We start from the raw sequence: 13,598 nt of genomic DNA on the forward strand, positions 1-13,598 counted from the left end.
GCGGGACCCAGGAAAGATTCGAGGGGGGGGGGGGGGAGGGTGTCTATATTTGGGTCCGAGTCTATAAATCGCGCAGCCTTTTTTGCTGGGCTATTCTTTTTTCTGTTAATATGAAATATTTATATTTCAAATTAATATTTATCGGGCTTGTTACTCGCGAGGTGTTGTGGTGTTCGAGGTGGGAGAGCCTATCCATCAATCCAGATAAATCTAATAAAAGAGTCTCTTTTATTTTGGGTACTCCTTTCTTATTCTAGTTATCAAATTTAAAGCTCGGCCAAGCCGGTGAATCAAAACCCAACTCTCGAATCCTCGTCCTTCTCGTTAGGTAATCATCCTATCCCATCTGTCATCACCTGTTATGCCATGCTGTTGGAGTTATTTTGTTGGTGGTGTGCATAAATCCGGTTCCTGTTTCTTTTTCCGATTCGTGTCTGCCTTTTTTCTCCCTTTTATGTGATGTGGGTCTTTATGTTTTTGATACAAATTTGGTATTTTTCAATAGGTCCTTCGGTATGAAATAGTTTTTGGTTTTCTGTTTGCTCCTTTGTGTGTTATGGGTGTTCAAGTTCTTGAGGTAAAGTTGGAAATTTTGAATAAATAATCGAAGATGGAGTATTTGAAGCGGGATGTATTCAACTCCCTATCAAAAGACCCCTTATCTGTACATCTTCCGCACATCATCAGCATCCTCTCCACAATTGCTTTCTTTTACTCATTATCATCCTCTCTTGTGATGCCTTATCTGCTAACATCTCCGCTTAATACTTTTTAATTGTCAGCGAGCATGAGCATATAGCTATTTTTCACATGTATCAGCCTACCTCTTCCAAACTGATTCATGATTTATGAGTCTGTAGCCATGTGAATCCTATTTCAACTTGGATACTTACTCTTGCTTATATCTCTCTTGGTATTTGTCTTCTCTACCTGCTCAGGAGGTAGGGATGTCGAGTGCCTAGACATATTCTACTGTGCCATTACCACCTGCCTTTGTGTCCTTATTCCGTGGAGCTGGCAATGTTTCTCTTGCCTTTGTTTGCTTGTTGCATGTGCTCATCTTTACCTATAGAATGAGCTCCTACTGCATTCTGTGATTTTAAAGAGGTACAGTATGGATCAGCTTGTTATCAGAGTCTAAAAGTCTCAGGCTTTCCATTGGAGGCTGACTTGAAGGAATCAAAGGATGTGTTAGTTTATGTCTGGACGTTGGGAAGGAGCATTTTATTGGAGAGAACATTATTGATTTAGCGGTCTTTTTGATATCTGATGTCAGTCACTATGTGCTTTTGGATTCTCTAGTTAGGATACCTAAAGAACTAAAATAGTGTTGATCATTAATGCCTTTCTCTTATTTGTATTCCGTCATCAAGAACCTATATGGTGTTGTTTTCGATACATTGGTCCCAAGAATATATATTTTGAGATTGAACAGTGCTTGGATGCTCTTTTATATTTGAAAAGGAAAATTAATGTGATTTGATGCCTAACAAAGTTTTCTGTCTACACGAATAACAGTCCATGCCAGCCCTATTTCTGGATAGAACAATAGATTGATGCCTAGCAAATGATGTTCTTGCTGTCTTTTTATGTAAACCAAAATGACAATTAGGAAAAAAAGAGAGAGATAGTGGCAATGATGTCAAATGGACCCTAAACTAGATTTAATAGAGTGATTAGATTTAAGATTGTAGCTCTAGTGATAGAAGAAACATCAAACAGTGCCATTTTACATCTATGTCTCAATTCTTGTTATATACTCTTGTCCTTCTCCTTTTTTTAACATTCTTCTCTTTCCTGTATTCTACCATATGAAACATAAACATAATTCAAATGCTTTACTTTTCAATTGGAAACTAGATCAGTCCTAAAGCCGGTCCTGTGCATTGTTGCAGCCTTTCCAGAAGTTCAATAGTTTTGTTAGTCCAACCAGACTCAAGTTTATGATTTACTCGTAGGATAGCTATATCTGACTGTTTTAGTTTTTCTCCTTTCTTAATATTTGGGAAAATTACATGTGACCCCCTTTATTATAGACATATATGACATATCACCCACAAGAATATTTTACTTACAAATGTTTTTTGGGGTCTTCTAATGAAGACCTGGGTTTTCTTTGTGAAGCATGACGTGGGGTAACAATGGCATGGACCCCTTTGGTTATACTTTGTGAATATTTTGTACTGTAAAGTAAAGTTTCTTTTTTTAAACCTTAGAACTCTTAACTAGAATAGCTGACCCCAAATAGTTGGGACTAGAGACTCTTTTGTTGTTGATGGAGGCATGGATCTCTTAACTGAGAAGAGGAGATGAGATTTGTTTTGGGATTAATGGATACAATGAAGAGATGGAGGAGAAAGAGACGACGGTCTTTGGGATTAGATTTGAGAAAGAAGATAATGGAGAGATGTATGAGGAAGAAGAGATAGATTTTAGTTTTGGTATTTAGGTAGAAGAAGATGATGATGAAATAGATGTAAGAAAAGAGAATATAAGTTCTCCATAGGAGTTAAAGGAAGAAGATGATAAACAGATGGAGGAGAAAGAAACATGTGTTTTGGGTTCGCATTAGAAGAAGATAGAGAGATGGAGAAGAAAGAAAACATAGGGTTTGGGAATATGTTAGAGTTTGTGATTTAGAGGAGAGATAAAGGCATCTTTGTCAAAAAAGAATTTTATTACAAGTCATGTGCTCCCCACATGAATAATTTCTTAGAAAAATCTTAACAGAGGATAATGGAAGGGCAAATGTGTAGAAATATGATAGTTGGAGTGGTCAGCTTGTTAAAAAAAAAGAATTCTTGAATTATGCTAAGTGATACTGGCTTACAGTCAAGGGGGTCAGAATGTAATTTTCCCTTAATATATTGTTCTATTTTTATTTATTATTATACTATTATTGAATGATCGATTGATCGTTGCAGTAAACAATATTTGGTAGTTTTAACGTCATATATTTAGACTTTTTCTTGTTTTCCTGTACCACTATTCCTTTCTGTAGACCCTTCTTCTGTTTGTGGACTTATTGGTTCACTGAGTTGCACCTTTAACTTCAGCAGGTCTCTTGGATAAGATGACTACATTGGATGCTACACGAGCGGAACTTGGTCTGTTAGTTCTATACCTGAACAAGGCTGAAGCCAGAGATAAGATTTGCAGGGCTATTCAATATGGATCGAAATTTGTGAGCAATGGAGAACCTGGCACTGCACAAAATGTTGACAAATCAACTAGTCTTGCCCGGAAAGTTTTTCGACTTTTTAAGGTCATCCTTTTTGACCTGTTCTATTAGCTTAACATCTGGAATTTGAATGGCATAGTATGTCAATCATTTTTAGCTCAACATGTAGCATCATCTGCCTACTCTTTGCAGTTTGTTAACGACCTGCATGGCTTAATTAGTCCACCTCCTCAAGGAACTCCTCTTCCACTGATTTTACTTGGAAAGGTAAGGGGATATTAGTATTCTTAATAATGTTGTTTAACTAATAGCTTCTCTTGTGAGAATTAAGTATTATCGTTTCAGTGGTTTAATGCTTATCTTTCTGTTGCATGGCATTGGCTGTTACAGTCCAAAAATGCATTGCTATCAACTTTCCTGTTTCTAGATCAAATTGTGTGGGCAGGCAGGGCAGGGATATACAAGGTTTGGTTCTCCTTTCTCTAGTTTCCTTCTGAAAATTCTCTGTGCTCGCTGCTGGCTTAGGCAATATAATTTGCTTAATATTGGTTTTCGCAGAACAAAGAACGAGCAGAGCTAATTGCAAGGATATCACTTTACTGTTGGCTGGGTTCTTCTGCCTGTGGCACCTTAGTTGAGGTCTGCTTTTTCTGGAAGAATTACTGTTTTACAAGCTATAATGTAGGAGTATAATGTCTTTTCTTCATGATTTAATGGAGATTTATAACGTGAATCCATACTTTTATAGTTGGGAGAGCTTCAAAGGCTATCCAAATCAATGAAGAAGTTAGAGCGGGAGCTAAAACACAAGGATAAATACGAAGTATGTTCTACTGCAATTCTTTCCCTGCTTGGTTTGAAGTTGTTTCCACTTGTCAATTCTCCTCTCTGTGGTGCTTGCAGGATGAGCAATATCAAATAAAGCTAAAGAAGTCCAATGAGAGATTGCTCTCTCTTATTAAGTCATCAATGGACATAGTGGTTGCTGTTGGCCTTCTTCAACTAGCACCGAAGAAGGTCACTCCCCGTGTTACGGGAGCATTTGGTTTCGTTACCTCCCTGATCTCATGTTATCAGGTATTTCTTGATGCTTTGTGCTGATAATAGATTTCAATAAATTGTCTAAGAAAGTTAACTCTCTAATGGCCTTTGTTTGACAGTTGCTTCCTGCTCCTGCAAAGTCCAAAATGGCTTGAATAAGAACTCTTTATTCCATTGAAGACCATCTCTCTTATTAGTAATAACCACTTCAGAAGAACAGATATGAGCCAGAATATAGCTTCATGGCTACTGGATAATGAGCCAAAGCTTATCTGAGAATTATGCCTCACATGATGGCCTTATGTTCCCTTATCTGGAATTAGCATATGATTATCAACTGTTGGTACTTTGGATGGTCATTAATATATGTTCCTATACACTTTTATGTGCAATTAGGAATGGCATCAAAGTTAGACTCATATGATGTCCTTGGGGATCCAAATCCTTATTTGATAAGTTATTGAGTATTCCTGTTAGTATTTCCAAAGAATAATATGGAGAATTTGCTGCTAATGATTCAAAGGGTTGACGTGGTTATGAGTATTCCTATGTTCGAAACCAGCAGCAATGGCTCAACTGGGAGGCCGTTAATTTCCCGAGCTTCTCAAAAGTATAATATGAAAAAATTGTTTTATATTGGACCAGAATCTGAATCTGATAAATATCATGCGTGATTGCAGCATCCAGTTTAAAGTGGGGAGTAATTTGGATCTGAGCTATAACACAGTAAAACACCCAATATCTTTCATTCACTTCCCATCATATCAGTTGCAATTCTATGTCAGCAATTGATCTTTTTGGGTTAGAGATGAATCTATTGACTTTTTTAATACCAACTCTATGTCAGCAATTCTTCACTGGTTATGCTCAGAAGTACTCATTTCTGCAAGTGTAGTAAAACTAACTAAAACCATGTGAGACTTACAGGAAACTATGGGAGAGAGGTTATTTGTGCCATTGGAATTGCATACCCCAGTGTATTAAAATCAGTTGCAAAAATCAAGATAATCGAGCTCCCAAGCAGGATAGTTGTGTACTTTAAAGACAGCAACTTTGACTCCTACAATCCGAAGCAACTTGCAACATATGATCTTATATCTAGTTTATATAGAGTATCTTGAGTATCCTTCATATGGCTTAGCAGAGTTGCAGCTATGCTAACTTGTCATAGAGATGACAAATAATGTCCCTGAAACTACATGGAAAAGCAGCAACCATTTGCATCTACAGCATTCAATTGTATCAAAGGCAAGGAGAATTCATTTTTGTTAAATAGAAGAATACTAGCAAACCACTGATCTTTTAAGATACAATAGTCTAACACAAGCAGAGCAGCAAATCCATTACAAAGTCTACAAATCAGGAAAAAAATAGTCAGTGCTAGTTCCCTAGAAATTTGTCAGTTAAACAAGGAAGACCATGTCTTCTAGCACACCTATTTAAGTGCAGCACTAACAGGTAACACAGAATCACACAGGAATCATAGCTTTCACTGCCTTTCCTGTCTTGGAGGAGGAGAGCGGCTGCACCAGCAAATAACATAATTGTGTCAAACAGAATAAATTAGAAAAGATTTCTCTACATAATAAAGAAATATATTAAAAATGAAAAAAATTTTATCATAGTTATACTAACCTGCGGTGCCTCTCATAAGGACTCTCAGCTCTTCCATAATTGGGACTACCCCTTTGATCCGGTTTGCCATATGGGCTGGTACCACGACCATAGTCAGGGCTGCCCCTCTCTCTGCCTCTACCATAGGGACTTGGAGATCGGCCACGATCACGACTCCTATCTGGGGATCTATCTCGGCCTTTTCGATCAGGGCTGTACCCATTTCTTCTTTCATCATCATCACGAAGTGCATACTCCACTGAAATAACCCGATCCATCAATTTGCTGCACCCAAGGCAAGAAAGAAACCAAAGGAAAGCATCCCCCAAAGAAACAAAAACAGAATTAGTGACATGAAAGTTTACAAGAAACAAGAACTTCAAAAAGAACACTAATTATTTTCTTCAATACTAAATAAAAGACAACATAAAACTTCCAAGTTCTGATGTAATGAAGCTCTTCAAAAGGGTATGCAGTGCATTAGCTATATAAATCGAATTGAGACCATAAGAATGGAAATCCGACTCCAATCCTACTGATTGTGTGTAAGTTAGCATTAGTAGTACTCACGACAACTAAGCAAAGCCTACTTCCACCATGGTAACCTAGGGTCTCACATCTTTAGAGAAAGACTAGTATAATCCAAGAGAACTCCACCTTCAGCAAAGAGAAAAGAGAAAGAATGTCATACTGAAACTAGCAAGATAAACAAAGAGTGAATCAGAGTAGTCTATGCATACTGTTTGATACATACATTGAAGAGTGTTTCTTATGTCCTTTACTTTCTTTGATGATGCTTCCTCATATGCCCATTTAAATCTAAGTTCTGTCTTACTGACTGATTGGGATGAACCAGCAAGTACTTCTCAAATGCTTAACAGTGAAGGGAGAAACTGATAGTGCTATAAGAAGTTTCAACTTTCCATAACGAATGTGAAAAACTTTTACGTTCAAAAGACAATGCAGAAATCAAGGCATACATGAAAGATGACACATAAAGGGAAAGCTAGATATCAACCTCATATTTGTACCATCCAATGCTTTAGTGGCATCCTCCTGCGACTCAAATTGAATGAAGGCGAAATTTCTTCTGATTCTTATATTCAAAATCTTTCCATAAGGTTCAAAGTGTCTCTCCAAATCTCTCATCCTGGTATTGATAGGATCAAAATTTATCACAAACAGGGTTTTTGTGGGCTTTGTATTAGCTGGAGATCTTCTAGAACTGCCAGACCGCCTACCGCCGCGTTCTTGCTACAGTAAGAAGTTTAGAGTTATTGTGTAAGATTAGCATAAGAAGATTCTCAATATTGTACACTGCACTATCAACTAGTCACATCAAACTGTTACCTTTGTCCACTCAACACGAAGTCGGCGTCCTTGTCTACCAAATTCTATCCTGTCAAGTCCTCGAATAGCATCTTCAGCATCACGTTCATCATCCATATAGACAAACGCAAAACCTGTATAGTTAAATCCAAAAAGAATATGTTCTCAATAATTAAGAAATAATTCAGAGTAACAAACCTATAAAAGAGAAGGGAAAAAAAAAAGAAAAATAGATAGTGAAAACTGAGTCTCGTGGCTCACATAAATCATTCAGAAACTGTTCGCTCTGTAAAAGCTACATCTACTAATGGGCGAAAATCAGGAACAGACCTTATATGGAGAACTAAATGACGTCAGAGTACAATTTTCCAAAAGTAAGTCTCTCGTGGCAGGACTTATACAGACTGTCCATCTCCATCTATTGTCCAGCCTGGCCGCAAGATCGGCATGGAAAAGATGATCGGAGAGGGGAGGGGGGGCAAAGTTCATGGAAAATGGAAGGCAATGGTCGCGTGGGATATGTTTCCAGGTGAACAGATGCCATAGTAAATTGTGGATCAGATCAGCTCCTGGAAATACATAAGAAGATGAGGCGGGCAATGGCAGGAAAGGTGATGCCCAGTCCATCAACCAGGAAGAGCACGGGTGCTCCAAGATATTCCTGCGTCAAAGAAATTGTTGAGTATGGGACTTTACCTTTAAAAAGAACTGCTTTGCTAAACTTATCCTGATTCCCACTTCTCCAGCAGGACTTGAGAAAGTAATTCCCATGGCTATGACATGCTGATGAAACTTCTTGCAATCTAGCAACTGACAGGCCAATGCAGTTTTCTCAAAGATCACATCTTCGACATGGTGGGTTCTCCTGCTCTAGAGACAGTAACAATGGCGTGGCTACAAGTTTATGGCAGCGCTGGTGTAGAGAGCATTTCTCACTTGTAAACCGTTCGAAGTTTACAAGATTAATGTAGCATAAATTAACCAAATTTCAGAAAGTAGATATTACCTCATTCATAATTAGTTGTGCTAAATCTCGTATGCGTTTGAAACATATATAGCAAGAAGAAAAGGGGATGATACAGGTTCACAATACCATGTGCACCCAATATCATCATTCCCTTTGTAGTTTCTGATTAGACTCTGTATTTATGCATTTATGAAATGAAGGTTCGGGGGAAGAAGAGTATTGTTATACAAGTCAAAAGTCAGCTCAAAGCCTCAAACAGTAGAGATGCTTGCATAGAGATGGATAGATACCTGACTTCATATCTACCCGGTCCACCTTTCCATATCTGCTGAAAAGTCGCTCAAGGTCAGACTGGCGGGCGTCATATTCAAAATTGCCACAGAAAATGGGCCTCATTTTAAACAGGTGATTTGACTGCAATATACTCCAGTCTGAAAAATGAAGGGATAAATAACCACATTTGATAAGAATACGTAAACTAAATCAAGCATAAGGAACTTGGATTGTTTAATAGAATAGTTAAACTGTTAAAGGTATAAAATAATGAAAAGATAAATAAAAGATCCATAAATAACAACTACCAATATATCATACATGACAATGCAAATAAAATGTGATACTTAAAAATTGACAAAAAGAAAAGGAATGCAAATAAATTCTTTAGGAATGTAGTCATTCAAAATAAGAAAATACCATAAACTTCTAGATGTCTAGACATGGAAATATGTAACAGAAGAACTGCCAGACGATTCTGCAAATCAGCTTTGTTTTCTTCAATCCCATGATAACAAGGGTATCACATTATGCTCAGTGATCATAATCTAATTGGATTCGCTGTTTATTTAGTTTTAAGAAGAAAGTAAACCCAAAAATTAGGGAAAAGAGTTAAATATTGCATTAGCCCTTTAATAGGTATGAACTTTCAATCTAAAGTCCTATTCAAACATAAGATAATTCATCTAGGTTCAGCTTTATCCCTTTTCTTGCCAATTTATGCTAGTTACCTTATCATATGAATCTCAGAGATTTGGAGTGGGAACAGGATCAGAGGGGAATGGGCATGGCGCCATGAATATAGAAAGTATTTTCCTTTCTTCATAAGTGTGAGATCATGATCCCTATGTTTCTTTCTTCTTAAAGTAATGATCATTTTTCCTACTTAGAAACGGAACTTTTGGAACTTCATAAACTTAAGAAGCAGCTAACAGAATGATGCTATAGCATATTCCTGGAGGGCATTAAGAGAGCGTCTGCAAAAGGTATATGGGGCCCTAATAGGTGTGCGTGTGTTTGTTGTTGCGTTGCCATGAGGTGAGCCACTGTGTGCGTATGGTCCAACCTAACCCTTTTGATGAAAGGTATTGCAGGAAGAAAAGCACAAGCATCAAATTAATACTAAATCTTGTTCGGTACCAACAAGAACAAGAAACAAAATTTGTCAACCACCTCAAAAACTCAAATTATGACAAGTGATCACCAGGAATATGCTTTACAATAACTTCTATCGAAACACCATTAGAATTTTAAACATAACTAAAAAAGTGACATCTTTTTCACTACATGATCTGCAAGATTTTAGGGTTTATAAAATTACTCTTGCATTGACCAATAGCAACCTTATCAAAGTTCATACTTCACAAATCCCTGTTTAAAAGAAAATTCCAGATTTAAAGAACAACAAACCAAAGATAAATAGCCAATCAATAAACTCAAATAAAGCAAGCAGACACCCGAAAAATGAAATAAACAAACAGATCAAGAGTCCAGAAAGAGAAATAATGATTCACTCCCCAAATAAAACGTATACGATATCGAAATCACCGAATCAGATGCCAAAACCTACAGATCTGAAGCAAAGATTCAAATATAAGAGCAAACAGATGTAGATCTGAGGGCTCCCAGAGCATGGACAAGAACTTAGAAAGATCTGATCGAAGATCTCACCTCGAGAGAGAAAAAAAAATTGGGATCTGAAGAAGAACCAACCCTAGGCGCCGGCAAAACGAACAGGTGATCTCTTGTCCGAGAGAAGAGAGAGTTTATATATTCGACGACGTCAAGGGAGAAGCCTTTTTGGCCAATAATCGGTTGCCACGTGGAGAAAAGTGACGTTTATTAAAACATCATTCTTTTATCCGCAATGGAAAAAAAAAATCTTTGCAACTATTGCGACTGATAAATAATTTTTTTTCTAAAAGAAATGGATAGACCTATTTTTAATAGATTTTTAAAAACATTGGACCCAAAAAGAAGTATTCAAATAGCTTAATTTCAAATTTAGAAAATGAGATCTGGGTTTTATGACGAAATTGTTTTCTCCCCTAATTGATGGTTAACGCATGGGAACCGGAGATCGTCACCCTCTCTTCTCTCGTGACTATCTCTAAAAGATCTATTTCACTTAGAATAATAAAAGACAATCAAAATATGAAACACAAGTCACAATCAAACACAATAATTTTAACGTGGAAAAACTCATTTTCAACCAACGGTAAAAAATCATAGATATTTTCTATAAGATCAAATCAAGCACTATAAAAATACTTATAACCCGATTGTTATTTCCCACAATCCTTTTGATGATACTTTGTTTGATTCCTCTTTAATACACCGCTTTCCGTGTTTAGTACCCAACCTTAATGACCCTTAAGGTTGTAGATTTGCCTCTATAACCCTTGAGATAATATCAAATTAAGTCTTCAATGTAGTAGAACTCCAACAAGATAAAATATTAATCTCCTAAACTCCCTCTTTGAATGATCTCCAAGGAGATTTTTTTGGCCTCTAGTAGTTGTGCCATTTTCTCTAAGACTCTCTTTTATAGCTCCCAAAAAGTAACTTCTCAAGCATTAATCTAGACTATAAAGGTGAACAATTTTTGACATGTTCGAACAAACCCATTAAAAGCTGCTTTGAATGTCTTAATCTTGTTCGAAGTTTGTTTGAACAACTTCGAACAAATAACTCAGCATTATTTTTCTGAAGCTCTCGGAAAAGTTTTGTTCGAACAACTTTGAACAAACTTAGAATAATTGAAGTTTATTCGAACAATTTTTGAACAAACTACTTAGCATTATTTTTCTAGAGCTCTCGGAAAAGTCTTGTTTAACTTCGAACATACTTCAAATATACTTCGAACAAACTACTAAATATTATTTTTCTGGAGCTTTCAGAAAAATCTTGTTCGAAGTTCTATTCGAACAACTTCGAACAATCGAAGTTTGTTTGAACATACTTCGAACAAAGTACTCAGCTTTATCTTCTTAAGCTCTCGGGGCAAGATTCGTTTGAAGTTGTTTAAACAAGCTTCGAACGAACTTCGAACAAGCTTCAAACAGGCTTCAAACAAGCTTTGAACAACCTTCAAACGAACTTCAATTTTTGTCACGCCAGCTCCATTTATCTTCCAAACTTTATAGGACATTATGCCATAGCTCATACAGTAAAAATTAGAGAGTATATTATAACTAACTTTATTTAATTACCATTTCACTAATTACAATATCTAATATCTCGGGCCCTTGAATGGGAGGAGGGAAGGAGATTTTTCTCCTCCATTATGAGAAGATTTTTTTCTCGTTCTCTCTTTTTTCTTTTTCCTCTTTCTCCTTCTTTCTTTTTTCTTATTCTTGAAAAGATCTGTCCGAATTCAATTTGCACATATAGGGAAAATGGTCTCAGTACCACTTTTTGTTATGACTTTTTATTATTATTATTTTCGTCTTCATGCTTCTTTTCTCTTCCTTCCTTCCTCTTTTCTTGTCCGCCTTTCTCCATTTATTATTCCCTATTGGCTCGCTCCACCACTAGAGGTGTAAACTAGCCAAGCTTGAGTGAGCTAGGCGTAACTCGCCTTGACTCAATTGCTCGATTTTTCCAGCTCGAGCTCGAATCGAGCTAGAAAAAGCTTAACTTAGCTTAGCTTATCTCCAGATTGACGAGGCTCAAGCTTGGTTCGATAGCTCGATTGAAGGATTTGGAGGCTAGGCATCGATGAGGCAGCAAAGAAGGGAAAGGGCCTAGTAATTGTTCTAAAAGCAAAAACATTCAGGATCAATCGGTGGAATACACCCACAAATCCGTATATTTCTAATCCTAAGATGAAAGATCCAATGAGGTAATTAGATCACAAGATAAATAGCTAAGACCACCAACTTGGGGGACTCGAACAGGTCAATTAAGCTCTCTAGGATAGATCTCCTTCGTGGGAGCATCTTGACCTTTGGTCATCTTCATGTACGAACTTGCAGCACCATTCGCCATTGTTTCGAGAAGGGCTAATCTTCAGGTCAAAATTAGTGTCTATATTTGGAGGTGGAAGGAGGAGAAGAGGAAGAGGCCAGAGAAGATAGCCCATCTTCATTTGGGGGGAGGTGATGTCAGTGAACTAGGGGCAGAGATGAAGCTGGAAGAAGGTAAAGAGACTTAAGCTCGCCATTCTAATGTTGGTGGACCAGGGGGCCTAAGTTTGCCCTAATCAGCTTTGACAAAGAATGAGGAGAGAGGAGTCGAGGAGGTTAACTTTTGTGAAAATATAATATACAATTATTTTAAGGATACTGGATATAGTCACCTTATATATATATTTATATATTGCTACAGTATCAAGCCTAGTCGAGCGAGCTAGCTTCAGCTCGACTTGGCTCATTTAGAGCTCGAGTCGAGCCCACAACCCTCACGAACCTATAAACTTTTTTGATAGCCCTATCCACCACTTTCGAGGTCGTCATGTTTATTACCATCATAGTGGGCACTATAGCCACGGTCATTATCATCATGTTATCCATCTCTATTGTCGCTCTGCCCTCCTCCTCCTCCTTTCTTTCTCCTATGCACAAGATTAGTCAGTTTTAGCCGTTCTCTTGATCTAATGGCACCTCCTCCCTTCTCATCTCCATCGATGCTAATACATCTACTATATGTTGCCTCTTGCTCACTTCCTGCCATTTGTTGAATCTAGGTATCATGCCTTTTATAAGATATTTTTGGTTTTCTTTACCTAGCTCCTAGTTGTGATATAAGCCTGATACACAATAGAGAAGATGATATTGGGTGATGGCCCATGAACACGCAATACAACTTTGTAAACATCGAAGGCATAACAAAAAGAGTACAATATAACAATCTCGAAGAGCACATAGAGGATAATACAAATCACATGGCCCAAATGATGTTGTATGGGAAAAGAGTCCTACATCCTGTGGCTCCATCGTGACCATTGTTAGACTCAAACACATATAACCTTGCATGACACCCAAAGGCAACTACATTGAAGGTCACTGATATGAAAATTAATAATCAGCATGGATAGACAACCTACAAAGAGATAGTTAACTAAACTAAGAGAGTGGCAAAAGTGAAGAGATCGATGTCTATGAGAAGAAAAGAGAGTACTAAATGGAGGAGGGCAAGAAACAGTGGCCTTACAATAGCATCATGGTTGAAAAACAAGGAAGGAGAAAAAAA

At 37.3% G+C, this 13,598-nt stretch overlaps 2 protein-coding genes across 5 annotated transcripts; one reads left to right on the top strand and one right to left on the bottom strand.

The window, feature by feature from the left end:
• The first annotated feature begins 92 nt into the window (after window positions 1-92).
• On the top strand, window positions 93-4,744 carry LOC140800612 (peroxisomal membrane protein 11-5-like). 2 transcript variants are annotated; one of them, XM_073155371.1, is made up of 8 exons: window positions 93-328; window positions 3,057-3,265; window positions 3,374-3,448; window positions 3,572-3,646; window positions 3,740-3,820; window positions 3,930-4,004; window positions 4,085-4,258; window positions 4,342-4,744. In XM_073155371.1, exons 2-8 carry the CDS (start codon window positions 3,074-3,076, stop codon window positions 4,375-4,377), a joined length of 708 nt encoding a protein of 235 aa, XP_073011472.1. In that variant the 5' UTR covers window positions 93-328; window positions 3,057-3,073; the 3' UTR covers window positions 4,378-4,744. The 2 variants fall into 2 exon arrangements, with proteins under 2 accessions (XP_073011472.1, XP_073011473.1); XM_073155372.1 differs by having other exon boundaries at window positions 3,060-3,265.
• Window positions 4,745-5,459: 715 nt separating this feature from the next.
• Window positions 5,460-10,152, bottom strand: LOC140800830 (serine/arginine-rich splicing factor RS41). Of its 3 annotated transcripts, XM_073155721.1 has the most exons (7): window positions 10,077-10,148; window positions 7,862-8,563; window positions 7,496-7,734; window positions 7,187-7,299; window positions 6,855-7,090; window positions 5,858-6,121; window positions 5,460-5,745 (listed from the first exon to the last, which is right to left on the bottom strand). In XM_073155721.1, the coding sequence occupies exons 4-7, from the start codon at window positions 7,280-7,282 to the stop codon at window positions 5,712-5,714; spliced, it is 630 nt and encodes a 209-aa protein (XP_073011822.1). In that variant the 5' UTR covers window positions 7,283-7,299; window positions 7,496-7,734; window positions 7,862-8,563; window positions 10,077-10,148; the 3' UTR covers window positions 5,460-5,711. The 3 variants fall into 3 exon arrangements, with proteins under 3 accessions (XP_073011822.1, XP_073011820.1, XP_073011821.1); XM_073155719.1 differs by lacking the exon at window positions 7,496-7,734 and having other exon boundaries at window positions 8,423-8,563; window positions 10,077-10,152; XM_073155720.1 differs by lacking the exon at window positions 10,077-10,148 and having other exon boundaries at window positions 7,496-8,284.
• Between the last annotated feature and the right edge of the window lie 3,446 nt (window positions 10,153-13,598).

Source organism: Typha latifolia, chromosome 14 (assembly GCF_019914945.1).
Source record: "Typha latifolia isolate L0001 chromosome 14, TyphaL0001v2, whole genome shotgun sequence".
Classification (NCBI taxonomy): Eukaryota; Viridiplantae; Streptophyta; class Magnoliopsida; order Poales; family Typhaceae; genus Typha; species Typha latifolia.

Bases quoted from the DNA above. Each gene is read 5' to 3' on its own strand.
- LOC140800612 (XM_073155371.1), top strand. From the start codon at position 3,074: ATGACTACATTGGATGCTACACGAGCGGAACTTGGTCTGTTAGTTCTA. The intron at 3,449-3,571 runs GTAAGGGGATAT...TGGCTGTTACAG, and splicing joins CACTGATTTTACTTGGAAAG to TCCAAAAATGCATTGCTATC. The intron at 3,821-3,929 runs GTCTGCTTTTTC...ATACTTTTATAG, and splicing joins CCTGTGGCACCTTAGTTGAG to TTGGGAGAGCTTCAAAGGCT.
- LOC140800830 (XM_073155719.1), bottom strand. From the start codon at position 8,528: ATGAGGCCCATTTTCTGTGGCAATTTTGAATATGACGCCCGCCAGTCT. The intron at 7,300-8,422 runs GTATCTATCCAT...TTAACTATACAG, and splicing joins CCGGGTAGATATGAAGTCAG to GTTTTGCGTTTGTCTATATG. The intron at 6,122-6,854 runs GTTGATATCTAG...CCTTGGGTGCAG, and splicing joins TTGGATGGTACAAATATGAG to CAAATTGATGGATCGGGTTA.